This window comes from Diplotaxodon limnothrissa, linkage group LG2 (genome assembly GCF_057381915.1).
Source record: "Diplotaxodon limnothrissa isolate DT_005_m linkage group LG2, D_limnothrissa_male_GT1.1, whole genome shotgun sequence".
Lineage (NCBI taxonomy): Eukaryota > Metazoa > Chordata > Actinopteri > Cichliformes > Cichlidae > Diplotaxodon > Diplotaxodon limnothrissa.
In genome coordinates this window covers 32,220,974-32,240,596 of record NC_140597.1, presented here as the reverse complement: position 1 = coordinate 32,240,596, position 19,623 = coordinate 32,220,974, and the positions used below count along the sequence as shown (strand labels likewise).

The window sequence follows — 19,623 nt, the reverse complement described above, 5'->3', positions numbered from 1 at the left end:
GCTCTGTGCAAACATTATGGATGTTTATGAAAATATATTAGATCGTATTTGCAGTGCTCCACATGTCTGCAAAGATGGACAGTAATTCTCTGATTGTTCAGAGAAGAGGAAGAGGGGGGGAGGGGAAAGAGGATCTTGCTTCATGAGTATATATACTATTGTGTATATACACAGTTAAACGACTATCTATTATTAAACAAACTATCACAGTGGCCTATAAAAGCATAACTGTGTTTAACAGTTCATCGAGTGCAAGTGCAGAGCTTGACAGCTATAATATTAAAGCAAGGAGGCATGACAGCAGTATGAGGGCAATAACACATTGCATACTAATCCATTAAAAAGTAGCCATATTAATTTTTCAAAATATTTAATAAACAATTGATTTGGGTATATTGCAGCGACAGTTTGAATACAAACAGTGGAAAATTGAGAGCTCTAATGGTTGACAGAGTGACTGACTGAAATGTCTGAGACAGCCCAAGAGAATTAAAGGCCATGCATGTCTAGAATTCTCTGTGGGTATTTTTACTTACATTGACTTTTGTTTAACCTCCTCTCTTGACAATGCTAATGCAACATTCTTATAGATTATTGAACATAACAGACGATTAGTTACAGTTATGAGTAACACCCGTGCTTTTGCTGCTACCAGTCTAATTGTCAACTATGGAAAAGGCTGACAAATCCACTAAGGCATCAGATTCAACAGCAAATTCCAAAAGTAAACATCTGTGTGGAAGTGTGGAAGTTTGTGGATATTTATAGACAAAAAGTGAACAAAATGCAAAGAGAGCTTAATGAATTAACTGCAGGCAAGAAAACAAATGCCTTGATTAGACCTATCAGTTCAGTGCTGCTGGTGCAGGCATACATTACTGATGTGATTCAGTTGTGTTTATGAGAACTTACATCCTTATAACTTGCCATTGACATTTCTGCTTCTACCTGGCATGGCTATTTTTGGGCATGTTAGCATCAGCAGAGGCAGCTGTAACACTTAGTGCTTAAACTTTGATGTCGGTGCAAATAGAACTATACAGAGTCCCTTTCCTGTAGCTGTTAGATCTAACTACTGTCTCTTTATTCTCAGCTAAAGTCTTCTTATTCTGGCATCTCATTTTGTAGCAACATCAAAGCCAAAAATACTATCTGAATAGTAATATCATGGCCTGACTTCATACATTTAAAAAATAGTTTTATTGATGATGAATAGTGCTAGGAGTGACAGACTTTACCTGTTAACTGCCTAGCAAAAACAGCAACAACAAAAAAACAAAAAACAAAATAAGACACCTCATTGGAAAAAAACCCCAAAACATTGAAACTACACTCTGGAAGCAGATATTAAGTTCAAAACTTCTTTAAGCATTATGTAAAGATGTAAAGAAATAATATGAGGCTAATAATAATCTATATCATCATAAGAAAATAGCGACATTTCCATAAAAGCATCACCCTTTTCGATCTGTTTGGGTAATGCAAAATCATGAAATCAAAATGCTTTTGATTTGAGTCTATAGCCAAATCTTAATTATAGAAAAGCCATAAAGCAGGACAGGGTACATCTTCAAATGGAACTAAACTGAGTGGAATAAAAGTAAATATACACACAGAAGCAGGAGTTACTGAGCTAAACTGAATTTCTAAATAGTATTAGCTTAGAGAATGGCTGCAATACAGTTTGGAGCCACCAGCGGCAGCACTGAGCTCAGTGCCGGTCAGCTCTGCTCTGCTAATCTGGTGTTGCCAAGCGAAGAAGTTTTTAAAAATGTCACATACGAACTGTATTCGCGCTCACGGAGAATAGTTTCTCTGCATGACAGAAAAAAGCAGTCGAGTTTCTGCTTCATTCAATTCCTCCGATAAGTTTTTGTTTCCTCTTTGCTTCCATTAGTAACCGAATGACCACGAACTATGATGGATTATCAGATGATTGCTTCAGACTTGTCAGGACAGTAACTCATCACAACCACCTCTGCAAAATCACTTTCTACTCCAAGAAAACAGTAAGTGTGTTAAAACTCTCTTTGCTCTCTTTGGTAGCAGCGAAGTCTCAAATAAGCATTTTTTTTTTCAAATCAAAGCTGTTTACGGCATATCAGTTGTCTTATGTTTAAATTGATTTTTGATCCCTTTTGCAGCTGCTGTGGCTATCTGTCTACCTGTTGTGAATGAGCAAACAACGTTAGAAATGACATTTCAAGCTCCATAGATTGTGAATATTGTTACTATTGTTCTTCTGGCTAGTTTTTCGTAACATGGGTGCTAGCAACCGATTTAGTAAAAGCCCACGTCGGTAGCGGAGACTATGATATCATTGTTCACGTGTTTTGTTATGGATAAGGTCCTGCTAGATCCTGATCCCGTAATTTCTCGTGAAACCCCTAAAAACTGTGGCAAAACCAGTATTAAAATGTATATGGTCAGTGAACGCTCCCTTCGTACCGAGTCGGAGCACTGCATTAAGAATGGAGTGAGTACACTGAATGTTATTGTTGTGCTGAGATTCCACACAACACCAACAGTAAAACTTCCTGTATCCACGTTAGACTTCTTCGGCTCTCGTGAGCTTTTAAACGAATTCCTTCTGCAATGCAATGTAGTCTAATTGCTTAATTTACTCTATTAGTCTATTTATGGTCTTTGTATTAACCAATATAATAATTTTTTTTTTTTTAATTTCTAATGTTTTAAATGGCTATGTACCCCAGCGTAGGGTGATGCAGTAAATATTGCAAAAGAGTTCTAACGGGCGCCCATGATTTCAGCACCAAGGACAGTGCTCATAATAATGTCTCATACCAAACGCCTTCAGATAGAGCAGTAAGCGATTTTAATACTCGATTTTATATCTTACCTTCTCTTTGTTAGGTAAAGTTTGAGTTCTTGTAAAAGTGTCTCCTCCGTTAATACTGATCAGTTCTCCATCTACAGGTGGAAACGGGGCGGGGAAAACCACTACGTCACTCTTGAGTGTGTCTGAGCTGAAACACACGTCATACTGCTGAGTAGCTTTAGAGTAAGACCAGCTCCCGTCAGGGTGGGTGGTGATCATGGGGGCGCTGTACCTGCTGAAAGTGCCGTCTGTCCTGTGGCATCTGACTGCTATTAAAGTGATGAGGCTGAGCAGAAAGATGACGGACACCGACACAATGGCGATCAGCAGATACAGGTTCAAATCCGAGAAGCTGTCCTCCTTTACAGGCACATGTCTGAACTGAGTCTGGATTTCAGCCGTGCTTTCAACCACCACCACATCAATAGACACAGTAGCTGACAGGGAGGGTTCTCCGTTATCAGAGACCAAGACCACCAAGGGGTGAGTTTTGAGGTCATTGTCACTCATTCTCCTCCTAGTCCTGATCTCCCCGGTGCTGGTTCCGATCCTGAACAAGTTGTTTCCTTTGGGCTCAGACAGGTGATAAGAAAGCAGCGCATTGTATCCAGAGTCTGCGTCTACAGCCCTGATTTTTGCCACAAAGTATCCCGCTTCAGCAGAATAGGGGATGTTCTCACTGTTAACGGAGCCATGCTCAGAATATGGCGCGAGGATTGTTGGATTATTGTCATTTTCATCCAAGATTAAAACGTTTACAGTGACGTTGCTGCTGAGTGGGGGAACACCAGAGTCTGTGGCCTGAACTTTAAAGTTGAAAGTTTTTAACTCCTCGTAGTTAAACGACTGCAGGCTGATTATATCTCCAGTCTCAGAGTTCACGTTAATAACTGACCCTATAACATTGGGTTTGTTATTATGTATGACTTGAAATGTTACTTTTGCATTTTCGTCAACATCAGGATCATCTGCACTCATGCTATAAATAACAGCGCCGACTGGACCGTTTTCTTTTACGAAAATGTTTATCACAGGATCTGCAAAACGCGGTGCGTTATCATTAACGTCAGAAACGTGAACCGTAATCACGCTCGTGCTGGAAAGAGGCGGTAGCCCTTCATCTGTCGCCATTATTGTTAAATTATACTGAGAAGCCCGTTCTCTGTCTAGAGTTCCGTCTACGACTAAAGAGTAATGATTCTTATATGTGTTCTTAATTTTAAAGGGCACAGAATCAAGTACTCTAACCTGAACGATGCCATTTTTGTCTGCGTCATAGTCCTTCACCGTTAAAAGCCCAACCATTGTGTCTAGGGGTGCATCCTCCCTCACCATGTTGGCTAAAGATGTAACTGTAATTTCTGGTGGATTATCATTAACATCTGTGATTTCAATGAGAACTTTACAATGAGATGCTCTTGGGTTTTGCCCTTTGTCTTTCACTTGGACTCGAATTTCAACTGCACTGTGTTTTTCGTGGTCCAGCTCCCCATTTACTGTGATCTCCCCTGTTATGGGATTAATGGCAAATTTGTCGACATCGTTATCATTGTCTTGGTTAATAAAAGAATATTGTATTTCTCCATTAAGACCCTCATCTAAATCTCGAGCATGCACGGAAATTACGCTTGCACCGCGCGGCGTGTTCTCGACCACTGTGGCTTTGTACAGGGGTTTGTCAAATTCTGGAATATTGTCATTGACGTCTTGCACATTAACGGTGATGTATAACGTGCCTGATTTAGGAGGTTTTCCTCCGTCTGTAGCCGTCAGTGTTAATTTAATAACAGCCTGTTTCTCGCGGTCTAAGGTTTTATGCAGTGCCATTTCAGCAGACATAGTGGGCTCTCCAACATTCTGCACATCCAATGTGAAATGCTCATTTTGGCTCAGCTTGTAGCTCTTCACTGAATAACTTCCGACATCTGCATCAAATGCCTTTGGGAGAGCGAATTTCTCACCAGGAAACGCTAACTCGGAGACGTTCAAAACAACCTCCGGTATCCGAAACGAGGGCGCATTGTCGTTTACATCCAAAATTTTAACCTCGAATCGATATAGATTCAGCGGGGAGCTCACAATGGCTTCTACTTCCAGTGAGCACTTCACATTTCGAGAACATAGCTCCTCTCGGTCTATTCTGTCTTTCACCAACAGTACTCCCGTCTTAACGTTTACTTGGAAATACCTCGTATTAGGTCCTGAAATTTGAAAACCTCTGGCTTCCAGTTCATTAACATCTAGATGTAAATCCTTTGCCAAATTTCCCACACTGGTACCCGGGCTCGACTCCTCCGTAATAGTATACACAATCTGTGCCGCCGCTTCACTCCATATGTAAAATACAGGGGACAAATAATAAATCCAGTTCCGGAAAATAGTCCCTTGTAGCATTCTCGTCATATCCTACTAACCAAGTTAATTAGACAAAAAATCACACAGACGGTAACATTGCGCGATAAGAGTACGTCCAGTCTATTGCCCTTAAATACAGGGAGGATTTTCTGCTACTGCTGTGACAAAGAAAGAATTACAAACCCGCTGTAAAGGGAGGAGCGTCGAACAGACCCCCCCCCCCCCCCCCCCCCCCCCTGTTTAATCGCCATGAGCTGTTGGCGACATCTTGTGGTAATTATAAACAATAAAAAACAGCATAAAAAGAGATGCTGAACGCATTAAGGGTTTTAATGGAATAACATTTTGATTTACCACCTGCTAAAAAGACAAGCGGTTCTATCTATCTATCTATCTATCTATCTATCTATCTACCTACCTACCTACCTACCTACCTACCTACCTACCTACCTACCTACCTGAAGTTAATATGTGTTGCAAGATTTTTTAAAAAGCTGATGCAGGATAATTTGGGAGGGAAAAAATCATTCACCTTTCTGCACTGAATGTGTCAACATTCTTACCTTCTCTTTGTTAGGTAATGTTTGAGTTCTTGTAAAAGTGTCTCCTCCGTTAATACTGATCAGTTCTCCATCTACAGGTGGAAAAGGGGCGGGGAAGACCACCACGTCACTCTTGAGTGTGTCTGAGCTGAAACACACGTCATACTGCTGAGTAGCTTTAGAGTAAGACCAGCTCCCGTCAGGGTGGGTGGTGATCATGGGGGCGCTGTACCTGCTGAAAGTGCCGTCTGTCCTGTGGCATCTGACTGCTATTAAAGTGATGAGGCTGAGCAGAAAGATGACGGACACCGACACAATGGCGATCAGCAGATACAGGTTCAAATCCGAGAAGCTATCCTCCTTTACAGTCACATGTCTGAACTGAGTCTGGATTTCAGCCGTGCTTTCAACCACCACCACATCAATAGACACAGTAGCTGACAGGGAGGGTTCTCCGTTATCAGAGACCAAGACCACCAAGGGGTGAGTTTTGAGGTCATTGTCACTCATTCTCCTCTTAGTCCTGATCTCCCCGGTGCTGGTTCCGATCCTGAACAGGTTGTTTCCTTTGGGCTCAGACAGGTGATAAGAAAGCAGCGCATTGTATCCAGAGTCCGCGTCTACAGCCCTGATTTTTGCCACAAAGTATGCCGCTTCAGCAGAATAGGGGATGCTCTCACTGTTAACGGAGCCGTGCTCAGAATATGGCGCGAGAATCATGGGACTGTTGTCATTTTCATCCAGGATTAAAACGTTGACAGTCACGTTGCTGCTGAGTGGAGGAACACCAGAGTCTGTGGCCTGAACTTTAAAGTTGAAACTTTTTAACTCCTCGTAGTTAAAAGACTGCAGGCTGATAATATCTCCTGTCTCTGAGTTTATATTTACAACAGAGGTTATTGGAATACTTTTTGAAAAGTCACTGAGCAGGGAATATGTCACTTTAGCATTTTCCACTAAATCAGGGTCGACGGCAGTAATTGTTGATATAATAGCTCCCACTGCACTATTCTCTTTTACATATACATTAACAACAGGTTCTGAGAATAAAGGGGCATTGTCATTCACATCAGAAATGTGAACAGGAATAACACTAGTACTAGAAAGAGGTGGAGTGCCTTCATCAGTGGCTATCATGGTTACATTATATTGAGAAATACTCTCTCTGTCTAGAGGCCCATCAACTGTTAATGAATAATAATTTTTGTAATTTACCTTGAGTTTAAAAGGCACCACCCCAAGAAGTTTAGCACTGGTGAGTCCATTACTGCCCCCATCTTTGTCTGTTACAGTCACCAAAGCCACAACTGTACCTATCTCTGCATCTTCTTTAACTGGGCTCATAAGAGAAGTTACAGTGATTTCAGGCGTATTGTCATTCACATCAATTACTTCCACTAACAATTTACCATGCGTACTTCGTGATGGCGTACCTTTATCTCTTGCCTGTATACGAATATCATATGCTGTATTCTCTTCATAGTCTACTTCTCCTACTACAGTTATTCCCCCCGTGCCTGGGTTTATTGAGAATAAAGCTTCTGGTTTGAAATTTCCCCTTTTAATAAACGAATACAGTATTTCACTGTTTATTCCCTCATCTAAATCTGTGGCACTTACAGTGACTATAGAGGTCTGAAACTGGGTATTTTCAGTTACCTGGGCCTTATACAGAGGCTGACTAAATACTGGAGAATTATCATTTATATCCATAACATGCACAACTATCCTTAATGTTCCAGATCGGGGAGGTTTTCCTCCGTCCAGAGCTGTTAAAACAAGGTGAATAACAGATTTTTTCTCTCTGTCTAAAGATTTTTGCAGTACTAATTCAGCAGACTCACTGTGCTGTCCGCCGCTCTGCACGTCCAATGAGAAATATTCATTTGGACCAAGCTTGTAGCTTTTTACCGAGTTGCTGCCCGTGTCTGCATCGTTTGCCACTGGGAGCAGATATCGCTCCCCAGTGGAAGAAGACTCTGAAATATTTAAAATTTTTTCATTTTCAATAAAGGATGGAGCATTATCGTTAATATCAGTAACCTGCACCTCTATGCGATGCAGATGCATCGGGTTGTTCAGAATTGCTTCTACGCTCAGGGAACATTTCGCAGTATTTGGACAGAGCTCTTCACGATCAATCCTATTGCAAACATACAGAGCACCAGTTTTTAAATCCACGTCAAAATGTTTATTTGAGTTCCCAGATACAATTCGTAAGTCCCGTTTTTCCAGCTCGTTAACGTTAATGTGTAAATCCTTTGCGATATTTCCAACCACCGTTCCTTTGTCAACCTCCTCGGCAACGGAGAACGAGAGCTGCGCTGCAGACGCGTCACACAAACAGAGCAAAGCTATGATTTTTATCCACATTGTGAGTCTTTGTCCTCCACGCCTCGTCGCTGCCACACAATGAACGAAATAATAATTTCGGAACATATCCACTTCAGAGGTGACTAACAGAGAAAGCCGTTTCCGTCTTGTGGCAATTTTTCTGTTTTTGACAAAGCACTAGTGGACTACGGCAGACTCGCAGGGAGAGGAGGAGTCTGGGGGAAAAAAAACCCAACAAAAAAAACAAAACCCTGACCCATAAATAAATTTATGGCCTCGAGCGACACCAACTGTTTGTTTGGTCCAGATATGTATGATATTTACCAAGCATAAGAAATATTAGTACATGTGTCGTAATTGGATCTTTGAAACGGTATATTTTGTAAAAGTAGACAAAGCAGTAGAAAATATGAATGTAAAATTCACAACATATTGTTCAACTTTTTATAACAAACAATAACAAACGGTTGGCAAAGAAATGATGGTCGATGGTCAGTTCAGCACCATAGACAGCGTACTCAGTACTAAGTCATTTAGGAGCTCGACTCAATCCTGGCTTTAAGTACCATTCAGTAACCGTTTCATAAGCTGTGTGCTAAAAAGTGCTATACAAATAAATTTGCCGTATTACGATTAAATCAAAGACCAAACCCAGTCTAAGGTTATGGTGAACTCACCTTCTCTTTGGTAGGTAAAGTTTGAGTTCTGGTAAAAGTGTCTCCTCCGTTAATACTGATCAGTTCTCCATCTACAGGTGGAAACGGAGCGGGGAAAACCACCACGTCACTCTTGAGTGTGTCTGAGCTGAAACACACGTCATACTGCTGAGTAGCTTTAGAGTAAGACCAGCTCCCGTCAGGGTGGGTGGTGATCATGGGGGCGCTGTACCTGCTGAAAGTGCCGTCTGTCCTGTGGCATCTGACTGCTATTAAAGTGATGAGGCTGAGCAGAAAGATGACGGACACCGACACAATGGCGATCAGCAGGTACAGGTTCAAATCCGAGAAGCTGTCCTCCTTTACAGGCACATGTCTGAACTGAGTCTGGATTTCAGCCGTGCTTTCAACCACCACCACATCAATAGACACAGTAGCTGACAGGGAGGGTTCTCCGTTATCAGAGACCAAGACCACCAAGGGGTGAGTTTTAAGGTCATTGTCACTCATTCTCCTCTTAGTCCTGATCTCCCCGCTGCTGGTTCCGATCCTGAACAGGTTGTTTCCTTTGGGCTCAGAGAGGTGATAAGAAAGCAGCGCATTGTATCCAGAGTCTGCGTCTACAGCCCTGATCTTTGCCACAAAGTATCCCGCTTCAGCAGAATAGGGGATGCTCTCACTGTTAACGGAGCCATGCTCAGAGTAAGGAGCAAGAATTGTTGGATTATTATCATTTTCATCCAGGATAAAAACGTTGACAGTCACGTTGCTGCTGAGTGGAGGAACACCAGAGTCTGTGGCCTGAACTTTAAAGTGGAAAGTTTTTAACTCCTCATAGTTAAAAGACTGCAGGCTGATTAAATCTCCTGTTTCTGAATTGATGCTTACAAATAAATTTACTGGGATACTGTTTGAATCGCCTTCTAGCGAATACGTTACTTTAGCGTTTTCATTTATGTCGGGATCGACTGCATTGATAGTATAGAGCCGAGCACCAACTGGTCTATTTTCTTTTACATAAATATTAATTGCAGGTTCAGCGAAACCAGGCGCATTATCATTGACATCAGAAATATCAACATTAACAACACTGGAGGCCGATAAAGACGGGGTACCTTCATCGTTAGCTATAATTGTGACGTTGTAAACAGGCCGCTGCTCTCTATCAAGAGTTCTGTCTACAACTAAAGAGTAATAGTTTTTGTAATTTGAAATCAACTTAAAAGGTGTGGAACCAGCAAGTTTACCGCGAGTCTGACCGTTTTTCCCTCCATCTTTATCAGTCACTGTCACCAAAGCGACAACGCTTCCTATTGCAGTATCTTCTCTGACAGGGTTCATGAGTGACGTCACCACAATTTCTGGGGCATTGTCATTTACATCAACTATCTCAACCAATAGCTTCCCATTTGCTCTTCGAGGTGACGGACCTCTGTCTGTTGCTTGCACATGAATATCATATGCTGACTGTGCTTCATAATCCAAATGACCCTTAACTGTGATTTCACCAGTTTCGGCATTTATAAAAAACAAATCAGCTGGATCGAAGTTTGCACGTTTGACAAAAGTGTAAATGACTCTCCCGTTGTCCCCTTCGTCTAAGTCTGTGGCATTGAGTTGAATTACTAATGATCCGGCTGGAGCATTTTCATTTACACGTGCTTTATAAAGTGTTTTGCTAAACATTGGTGTGTTGTCATTTGCATCCAGAACATGGACTATAATTTGTACGCTTCCGGTGTTAGGAGGTTTGCCTCCATCTACAGCGGTCAGTGTTAGTTTAACGACGGCTTGTTTCTCTCGATCCAAAGCCTTCTGCTGCACTAGTTCAGCGGATGCAGTGTGTTCTCCGCCTCCTTGTATATCTAGAGAGAAGTATTCATTTGCACTCAGCCTGTAAGTCTTTACCGAATTACTGCCTGTGTCTGCATCAAGAGCCAGCGGAAGCAAGAAATGCTCGCCCGCGGGTGAAGATTCAGAAATGTTCAGTGAAAATGATTTCTCTACGAAGGCCGGCGCGTTGTCATTTAAATCAGCAATCGTGACTTCGATGCGTCGGAGCACCATAGGATTGCTCAGTATAACCTCCAAGTTTAGTGTGCATTTTATCACGTTTGGACAGAGCTCCTCGCGGTCTATTCTCTCATTAACATAAAGATCCCCTGTTTTAAAATTAGCCTCGAAATATCTCTTACTGTATCCAGACACAACATTTAGATTCCTCGTTTGCAGGTCTCGAACATTGACGTTTAAATCCTTTGCGAGGTTTCCAATCACAGTCCCTTTGTCCACCTCTTCAGAAACAGAGTACGATATCTGAGCCACAGACCAGCCAGATAAAAGCAGGACGATCGGCAAACACAGAATTTCATTATTCCTTATACTTCCCATCGCTGTTTTCAAAGACGGAGACGCAATTCAAATTATTTTCACCTACAAAACACCAAAGAACCAGCCAACGTATAAAAATTTATCCTCTCTGGTTTTCTGCTTTTTATCGCCATTCCTGTCCTTCGCACAAAGCACTGCCACCCTGCTGACGCTTCATACGTAAAGGAGGAGACTGAAAAATCCCAGCTTTCTTAAACATGTGGTCAATACCGACCCCATGCGTTACAAATTAGATATGACTATGGTTTAAAAATAGAGGAGCACAACCAGTATGTTTTATTATCAGATGCAGTTTTACTGACCAAAGAGACCCTTTAAACAGGCTGACAACACATAACGAATAACTCTGTTAAGATATAGAAGAAATGTGAAGAATTACCATTAATTCCTCCAATTTCACTAAATAAAACAGGGCGAGATTATTGTACATAGAATAAAACAAAAGAAAAATCTTAACATCAAGCAAGTTTAACTGTTACACTGCTTAAAAACCCAAGACGGAGCTCTGGTTGATTTATGTCAGTTTTCGTTAACAAAAAAAAAAAGAAACTAGGGTATTGTCATCCAGAAAACTTTTTTAGTTTTTAGTTAGGAATCTTTAGTTACCATTGCAATTTCTGACAGTTCATTTTTTCAAGAATAGAATAGAAGTTCAAGAATAGAGACTAATTTTACACATACTACAGATAGGACGTTTTAAAAGGAAATTAGACAAGGAATGTGTCCATTTGTTTGTGTGAAAATCTGTAGTATGGACTAAAAGACTAAAATCAACTCACCTTCTCTTTGTTGGGTAATGTCTGAGTTCTTGTAAAAGTGTCTCCTTCGTTAATACTGATCAGTTCTCCATCTACAGGTGGAAACGGGGCGGGGAAAACCACTACGTCACTCTTGAGCGTGTCTGAGCTGAAACACACGTCATACTGCTGAGTAGCTTTAGAGTAAGACCAGCTCCCGTCAGGGTGGGTGGTGATCATGGGGGCGCTGTACCTGCTGAAAGTGCCGTCTGTCCTGTGGCATCTGACTGCTATTAAAGTGATGAGGCTGAGCATCAAGATGACGGACACCGACACAATGGCAATCAGCAGGTACAGGTTCAAATCCGAGAAGCTGTCCTCCTTTACAGGCACATGTCTGAACTGAGTCTGGATTTCAGCCGTGCTTTCAACCACCACCACATCAATAGACACAGTAGCTGACAGGGAGGGTTCTCCGTTATCAGAGACCAAGACCACCAAGGGGTGAGTTTTGATGTCATTGTCACTCATTCTCCTCTTAGTCCTGATCTCCCCGGTGCTGGTTCCGATCCTGAACAGGTTGTTTCCTTTGGGCTCAGACAGGTGATAAGAAAGCAGCGCATTGTATCCAGAGTCTGCGTCTACAGCCCTGATCTTTGCCACAAAGTATCCCGCTTCAGCAGAATAGGGGATGTTCTCACTATTAACGGCATCGTGCTCAGAATATGGAGCAAGAATTGTTGGATTATTATCATTTTCATCCAAGATTAAAACGTTTACAGTGACGTTGCTGCTGAGCGGAGGAACACCAGAGTCTGTGGCCTGAACTTTAAAGTGGAAACTTTTTAACTCCTCATAATTAAAAGACTGCAGGCTGATTATATCTCCTGTCTCGGAGTTTATATTTAAAACAGATGAAACTGGAATGCTTTTAAGAGAACTATCTAACAGCGTGTAAGTCACCTTTGCATTAACATCTAGATCAGCATCGAAGGCATTTACTGTATAAATTACTGAGCCCGTTGGACTGTTTTCTTTGACATACACATTAATAACAGGCTCCGTAAATCGGGGTGGATTATCATTAACATCAGAAACATGAACAGTAATGACTTTGTTACTGGACAGAGGTGGAGCTCCTTCATCCGTGGCTGTAATGGTGACATTATAAACAGAAGTGGTTTCTCTGTCCAGCGGTCCATCTACAACTAAAGAATAATCATTTTTGTAGTTGGACTTGAGATTAAACGGAACAGATCCAACTACCTTACAGCTGGTTACACCATTCTTCCCTCCATCTTTATCACTTACTGTAATAAAAGCAACAATAGTCCCCAGTTCAGCGTCTTCTTTTACCGGTGTCATTAGTGACGTCACTGATATTTGTGGGGGATTATCATTCATATCAATTATCTCTATCAGTAATTTAGCTTGTGCACTACGAGGAGAGGCGCCCTGGTCCGTTGCTTGTACTCTGACTTCATAAGCAGGCGTCTCCTCATAATCCAATCCACCCTTCACTGTGATTTCTCCTGTTTCTGAATTGAGATCAAAAATATTTGATGGATCAATATTCCCTCGTTTGATGAAGGAATATAAGATTTTACTGTTCATGCCTTCATCTAAATCTGTGGCATTTAACTTGATAACAAGTGTTCCGGGAGTGGCATTTTCTTTGACACGCACTTTATAAAGCAGTTTGCTAAACGCGGGAATATTATCATTTACATCGATTACATTCACATGTATCTGCAATGATCCCGTTCTTGGAGGTTTTCCTCCATCTACAGCGGTCAGTATTAGATTGATTACTGACTGTTTTTCTCGGTCCAAAGCTTTTTGCAGCACCAGCTCAGCAGACACACCGTGCTCTCCGCCGCTCTGCACATCAAGTGAGAAATGCTCATTTTGACTGAGCTTGTAGGTCTTCACTGAGTTGCTTCCTATGTCTGCATCCACGGCCACAGGGAGAAAATATCGCTCTCCCGTTAACGATGATTCAGAAATATTTAAGTAATACCTGCTTTCAAGAAATGCAGGTGAATTGTCGTTTACATCTAATATATTAACCTCTACGCGATGTGCAGTCATTGGATTGCTTAGAAAAGCTTGTAATTTTAAGGAGCATTTTATAGTCAGTGGACAAAGCTCCTCTCGGTCTATCCGCTCCTCAACTAAGAGATTCCCACTCCGTAAGTTAACGTTAAGATATGTCTTACTGTAACTGGAAACCACACGTAGATCCCTGTTTTCTAGTTCCTGTACATTGATGTTTAAATCCTTTGCGAGATTCCCCACCACTGTGCCTTTGTTCACCTCCTCGGAAATCGAGTAGGCTAACTGCGAAGCAGCCCAGTGCCAAAGACAAAGAAACACAACAATGCGAATCCAGACGTGTTCCTCCTTTGGTAGAATATACATTGTTGATCCACAAAAAGAAGTGAACACAAGTGGACATTAATCCTCATTCGAGATACACCCGAAGCGATAAATGACATAAGGAGCTCCTACTCTCATCGTCACAGCACCTTCCGCGGGTGTGCAATGGCCGATGAGTATTTCATTTTTTCCCGTGCAGGGAGGAGTTTTAACTACACAAATACATTTAGGTCTATGGTCTCCTGCGACATCATGTGGTGATAGACTGATAACAAAACACAATAAAGAGTACTAAATTCCTGTTAAAAATTGTGAATATTGAAGTTCAGTATAGAAATAAAACATATATTATTTCGATTGTAAGCGAGAAATCTGGTTGATAAAAAACTCGCTATTTCCGTGACTAAAGGAACATCTGTAACATTATGAAAATTCAACGTAAATGATTACTTTGATTCGAATTCCAGAAATAGTTATTCTGTATTAATATGATTTTTTTTAAAAGAATGAAAGGAAAATGTTTTGTTTTTTAGTGTATGAAAACACAACATCCATACGTCCTAAACAGGCAACGTACCGTCTAACACCACGGACAGCGAGTTTTCACCACATTCAAGCACAGTCACTGAACATTACAACAAAATGACAACTGCTACAAAAAGTCAACGTTTAAGGCTCAGTCACCATGGCAATCAGCGTAGATCATAAAATGTCACTGAAACGTTATTCAGCAGTCAAAAGTAGCATATTAGCATAGTGCCACGAACCTCTATCACTCAGTAATAAATGAACCGTTTATGTAAATACAGAAGTGATAGAAAACATATAGGCATTTAAAGCCTGGTAAATTTACACGCACCATGTCACATTAAAAAAAGAACAAAAGAATTAAGAAAATGCAAGCATGTGCAAAGAGAGGAGGATTTTCACTGCCTAACTTCAAATGGTATTATTGGGTGATGAATGTGAAACAACTTAGAGCTTGTTACCTACTGCAGCAGTCAAACCCATTTGGTCCCAAATAGAGACGGAAGTTAATGGCGGTATTTCTCTTTCAAAGGAGCTGTTTGACACCAGCCACAAACTTACCCATCCTATAATTGCAAATGCAAAGATATTGTGGTGTAAATTACAAAAGCCAGGTTGTTGCAACTTTATGGGGGAATAAAATAATTTTAATTGGAGGGACACCAGTTGACTGGCTACAGTGGAGTAAGGCAGGCATCTGTCAGATTTTGGTTGACTGTGGGACCAAATGTTTTTTAATCTTTGATCAAGTTGTGGAGATAATTTGCAGCTTAATCAGTTGTGGAGATATGTTCAAATACACAGCTCACTATCGAAGTGGCTGGGAACCCCCTTGTGTTGTCTTGTGGGCAGTCCTGTGGAAGTACTGCTCTCGAGATCATCCTTGGGTAAAGGTATCACTTCTAAGTTTTATCATTTATTGCAGGATCGGTTAGCTGAACCTCTTCTTAAAGTTAAGGGCTATTGGGCCCAGGACTTGGCATTGGATATATCTTCAGTTGAATGGGACTCATGTCTCCATAACGTTAATACTATGTTTAAAGAAATAGGCAGTAGATTTATCCAACTTAAGATAATCCATAAGTGACATTGAACACTGCAACAATTGTATAAAGGTTGTTGTTGTTGTATAAATGGAACTTGGCCCCCCACAGACGATTGCTGGAGATGTGACGGTTTAAATGCTTCGATTTTACATATCCTTTGGAGCTGTTTGACACTTCAGGACTGGTGGGAAAACACAATGGAGGTCATTTTCAGTGTTTTGAAAAGATTTGGTATCTCACCAAAATTGTCCATACTTGGTATAACTACAGAACTTTCCGATTGAGACTTTTCCTGCAATACAAAAAAAAAGGATTATCTTGGCTCTTAATACGGCAAAACGGGTCTTGTTAAGACATGGGCGGAAAAAGAAAGCCCCTCACTATGAGGAGTGGCTAATGACGATGGTTAAGTTGGCATCTTGGGGCAGGGATAGCTCAGTAGGTAAAGTGGTCGCCCCATGATCGGAAGGTCGGCGGTTCGAATCCACTTAACGGCTACCCTGAGGTACCCCTGAGCAAGGTACCGTCCCTACACACTGCTCCCCGGGCGCCTGCTTAGTGGGCTGCCCACTGCTTCACTGAGTGAATGGGTCAAATGCAGAGGAAAAACAAGTAATTTCCCCATGGGGATCAATAAAGTATCCATTATTATTATTATCTTACGAAAAAGTGACTTATGATTTATTAGATAAATTGTACCAATATAATTGTATTTGGTCCCCCTTCACTAACTGACTTTCTGTAACTTGAGGGGCAGAGGAGTAATGAGACAGTGGTTGCTGTGGGGTTTGGTGTGTGAAGAAAGAATATGATGATTTTTATTTTTTGTTTATTTGTTTGTTTTCTGTTTTGTTATTAAAGTTCAAAACGAAAATAAAAATTGTTGAAGATAAAAATAAACAGAAAATACCCCCCCCCCCCCCCCCAAACAACCCAAAACTAAAAAAAAATAAGACGCTGTCTTTAATGCTGAAAAAGCTTAAAAGCGATGCTACAGCTTAAGGTGACCTACTCATCGTCAGCATAATGCCACAAAGGTTATTCAAGCTGTTTGGAAGTCTGAAGGACTGGGAATAAGACTTGGTGTACTATTGCCTAACTGATGCTCAACTAAAGCTGCAGAATGTGTATGTATGTCTACACCAACTACACAAGAAATTGCAGAAGCTATAATTTTATGATCGCACTATGACGTTTTACAAAACAAGTACAAATGTCCTACCTTCTCTTTGTTAGGTAAAGTCTGAGTCCTGGTAAAAGTGTCTCCTCCGTTAATACTGATCAGTTCTCCATCTACAGGCGGAAACGGGGCAGGGAAAACCACTACGTCACTCTTGAGTGTGTCTGAGCTGAAACACACGTCATACTGCTGAGTAGCTTTAGAGTAAGACCAGCTCCCGTCAGGGTGGGTGGTGATCATGGGGGCGCTGTACCTGCTGAAAGTGCCGTCTGTCCTGTGGCATCTGACTGCTATTAAAGTGATGAGGCTGAGCAGAAAGATGACGGACACCGACACAATGGCGATCAGCAGGTACAGGTTCAAATCCGAGAAGCTGTCCTCCTTTACAGGCACATGTCTGAACTGAGTCTGGATTTCAGCCGTGCTTTCAACCACCACCACATCAATCGACACAGTAGCTGACAGGGAGGGTTCTCCGTTATCAGAGACCAAGACCACCAAGGGGTGAGTTTTGAGGTCATTGTCACTCATTCTCCTTTTAGTCCTGATCTCCCCGGTGCTGGTTCCGATCCTGAACAGGTTGTTTCCATTGGGCTCAGACAGGTGATAAGAAAGCAGCGCATTGTATCCAGAGTCTGCGTCTACAGCCCTGATCTTTGCCACAAAGTATCCCGCTTCAGCAGAATAGGGGATGTTCTCAATATTAACGGCGTCGTGCTCTGAATATGGAGCAAGCATTGTTGGATTATTATCATTTTCATCCAGGATTAAAACGTTTACAGTCACATTGCTGCTGAGCGGAGGAACACCAGAGTCTGTGGCCTGAACTTTAAAGTGGAAAGTTTTTAACTCCTCATAATTAAAAGACTGCAGGCTGATTATATCTCCAGTCTCTGAGTTTATATTTAAAATAGATGAAACTGGAATGCTTTTAAGAGAGCTATCTAACAGTGTGTAAGTCACCTTTGCATTAACATCTAGATCAGCATCGAAGGCATTTACTGTATAAATTACTGAGCCTGTTGGACTGTTTTCTTTGACATACACATTAATAACACTCTCCATAAATTTGGGTGCGTTATCATTAACATCAGAAACATGAACAGTAATGACTTTGTTACTGGACAGAGGTGGAGCTCCTTCATCTGTGGCTGTAATGGTGACATTATAAACAGAAGTGGTTTCTCTGTCCAGCGGTCCATCTACAACTAAAGAATAATCATTTTTGTAGTTGGACTTGAGTTTAAACGGAACAGATCCAACTACCTTACAGCTGGTTACACCATTTTCCCCTCCATCTTTATCACTTACTGTAATCAAAGCAACAATAGTCCCCAGTTCAGCGTCTTCTTTTACCGGTGTCATTAGTGACGTCACTGATATTTGTGGGGGATTATCATTTATATCAATTATCTCTATCAGTAATTTAGCTTGTGCACTACGAGGAACGGTACCCTGGTCCGTTGCTTGTACTCTGACTTCATAAGCAGGCGTCTCCTCATAATCCAATCCACCCTTCACTGTGATTTCTCCTGTTTCTGAATTGAGATCAAAAATATTTGATGGATCAATATTCCCTCGTTTGATGAAGGAATATAAGATTTTACTGTTCATGCCTTCATCTAAATCTGTGGCATTTAACTTGATAACAAGTGTTCCGGGAGTGGCATTTTCTTTGACACGCACTTTATAAAGCAGTTTGCTAAACGCGGGAATATTATCATTTACATCGATTACATTCACATGTATCTGCAATGATCCCGTTCTTGGAGGTTTTCCTCCATCTACAGCGGTCAGTATTAGATTGATTACTGACTGTTTTTCTCGGTCCAAAGCTTTTTGCAGCACCAGCTCAGCAGACACACCGTGCTCTCCGCCGCTCTGCACATCAAGTGAGAAATGCTCATTTTGACTGAGCTTGTAGGTCTTCACTGAGTTGCTTCCTATGTCTCCGTCCACGGCCACAGGGAGAAAATATCGCTCTCCCGTTAACGATGATTCAGAAATATTTAAGTAATACCTGCTTTCAAGAAATGCAGGTGAATTGTCGTTTACATCTAATATATTAACCTCTACGCGATGTGCAGTCATTGGATTGCTTAGAACAGCTTGTAATTTTAAGGAGCATTTTATAGTCAGTGGACAAAGCTCCTCTCGGTCTATCCGCTCCTCAACTAAGAGATTCCCACTCCGTAAGTTAACGTTAAGATATGTCTTACTGTAACTGGAAACCACACGCAGATCCCTGTTTTCTAGTTCCTGTACATTGATGTTTAAATCCTTTGCGAGATTCCCCACCACTGTGCCTTTGTTCACCTCCTCGGAAATCGAGTAGGCTAACTGCGAAGCAGCCCAGTGCCAAAGACAAAGAAACACAACAATGCGAATCCAGACGTGTTCCTCCTTTGGTAGAATATACATTGTTGATCCACAAAAAGAAGTGAACACAAGTGAACATTAATCCTCATTTGAGAAATGTACACCCGAAGCGATAAATGATATAAGGAGGTCCTGCTCTCATCGTCACAGCACCTTCCGCGGGTGTGCAATGGCCGATGAGTATTTCATTTTCTTCCCGTGCAGGGAGGAGTTTTAACTACACAAATACATTTACGTCTATGGTCTCCTGCGACATC

At 41.4% G+C, this 19,623-nt stretch overlaps 1 protein-coding gene and 4 pseudogenes across 1 annotated transcript; all 5 read right to left on the bottom strand.

Moving 5' to 3' along the window:
- Positions 1-2,153: 2,153 nt before the first annotated feature.
- On the bottom strand, positions 2,154-5,233 carry LOC146638821 (protocadherin alpha-8 pseudogene; annotated as a pseudogene).
- Positions 5,234-5,718: 485 nt separating this feature from the next.
- On the bottom strand, positions 5,719-8,109 carry LOC146638820 (protocadherin alpha-2-like). Its single transcript, XM_085364924.1, has one exon. The coding sequence runs from the start codon at positions 8,107-8,109 to the stop codon at positions 5,719-5,721; it is 2,391 nt and encodes a 796-aa protein (XP_085221050.1).
- A 623-nt stretch (positions 8,110-8,732) lies between these two features.
- LOC146638819 (protocadherin alpha-13 pseudogene) lies at positions 8,733-11,117 on the bottom strand (annotated as a pseudogene).
- Positions 11,118-11,887: 770 nt separating this feature from the next.
- Positions 11,888-14,275, bottom strand: LOC146638818 (protocadherin alpha-2 pseudogene; annotated as a pseudogene).
- Positions 14,276-16,944: 2,669 nt separating this feature from the next.
- Positions 16,945-19,408, bottom strand: LOC146638817 (protocadherin alpha-2 pseudogene; annotated as a pseudogene).
- Positions 19,409-19,623: the final 215 nt, after the last annotated feature.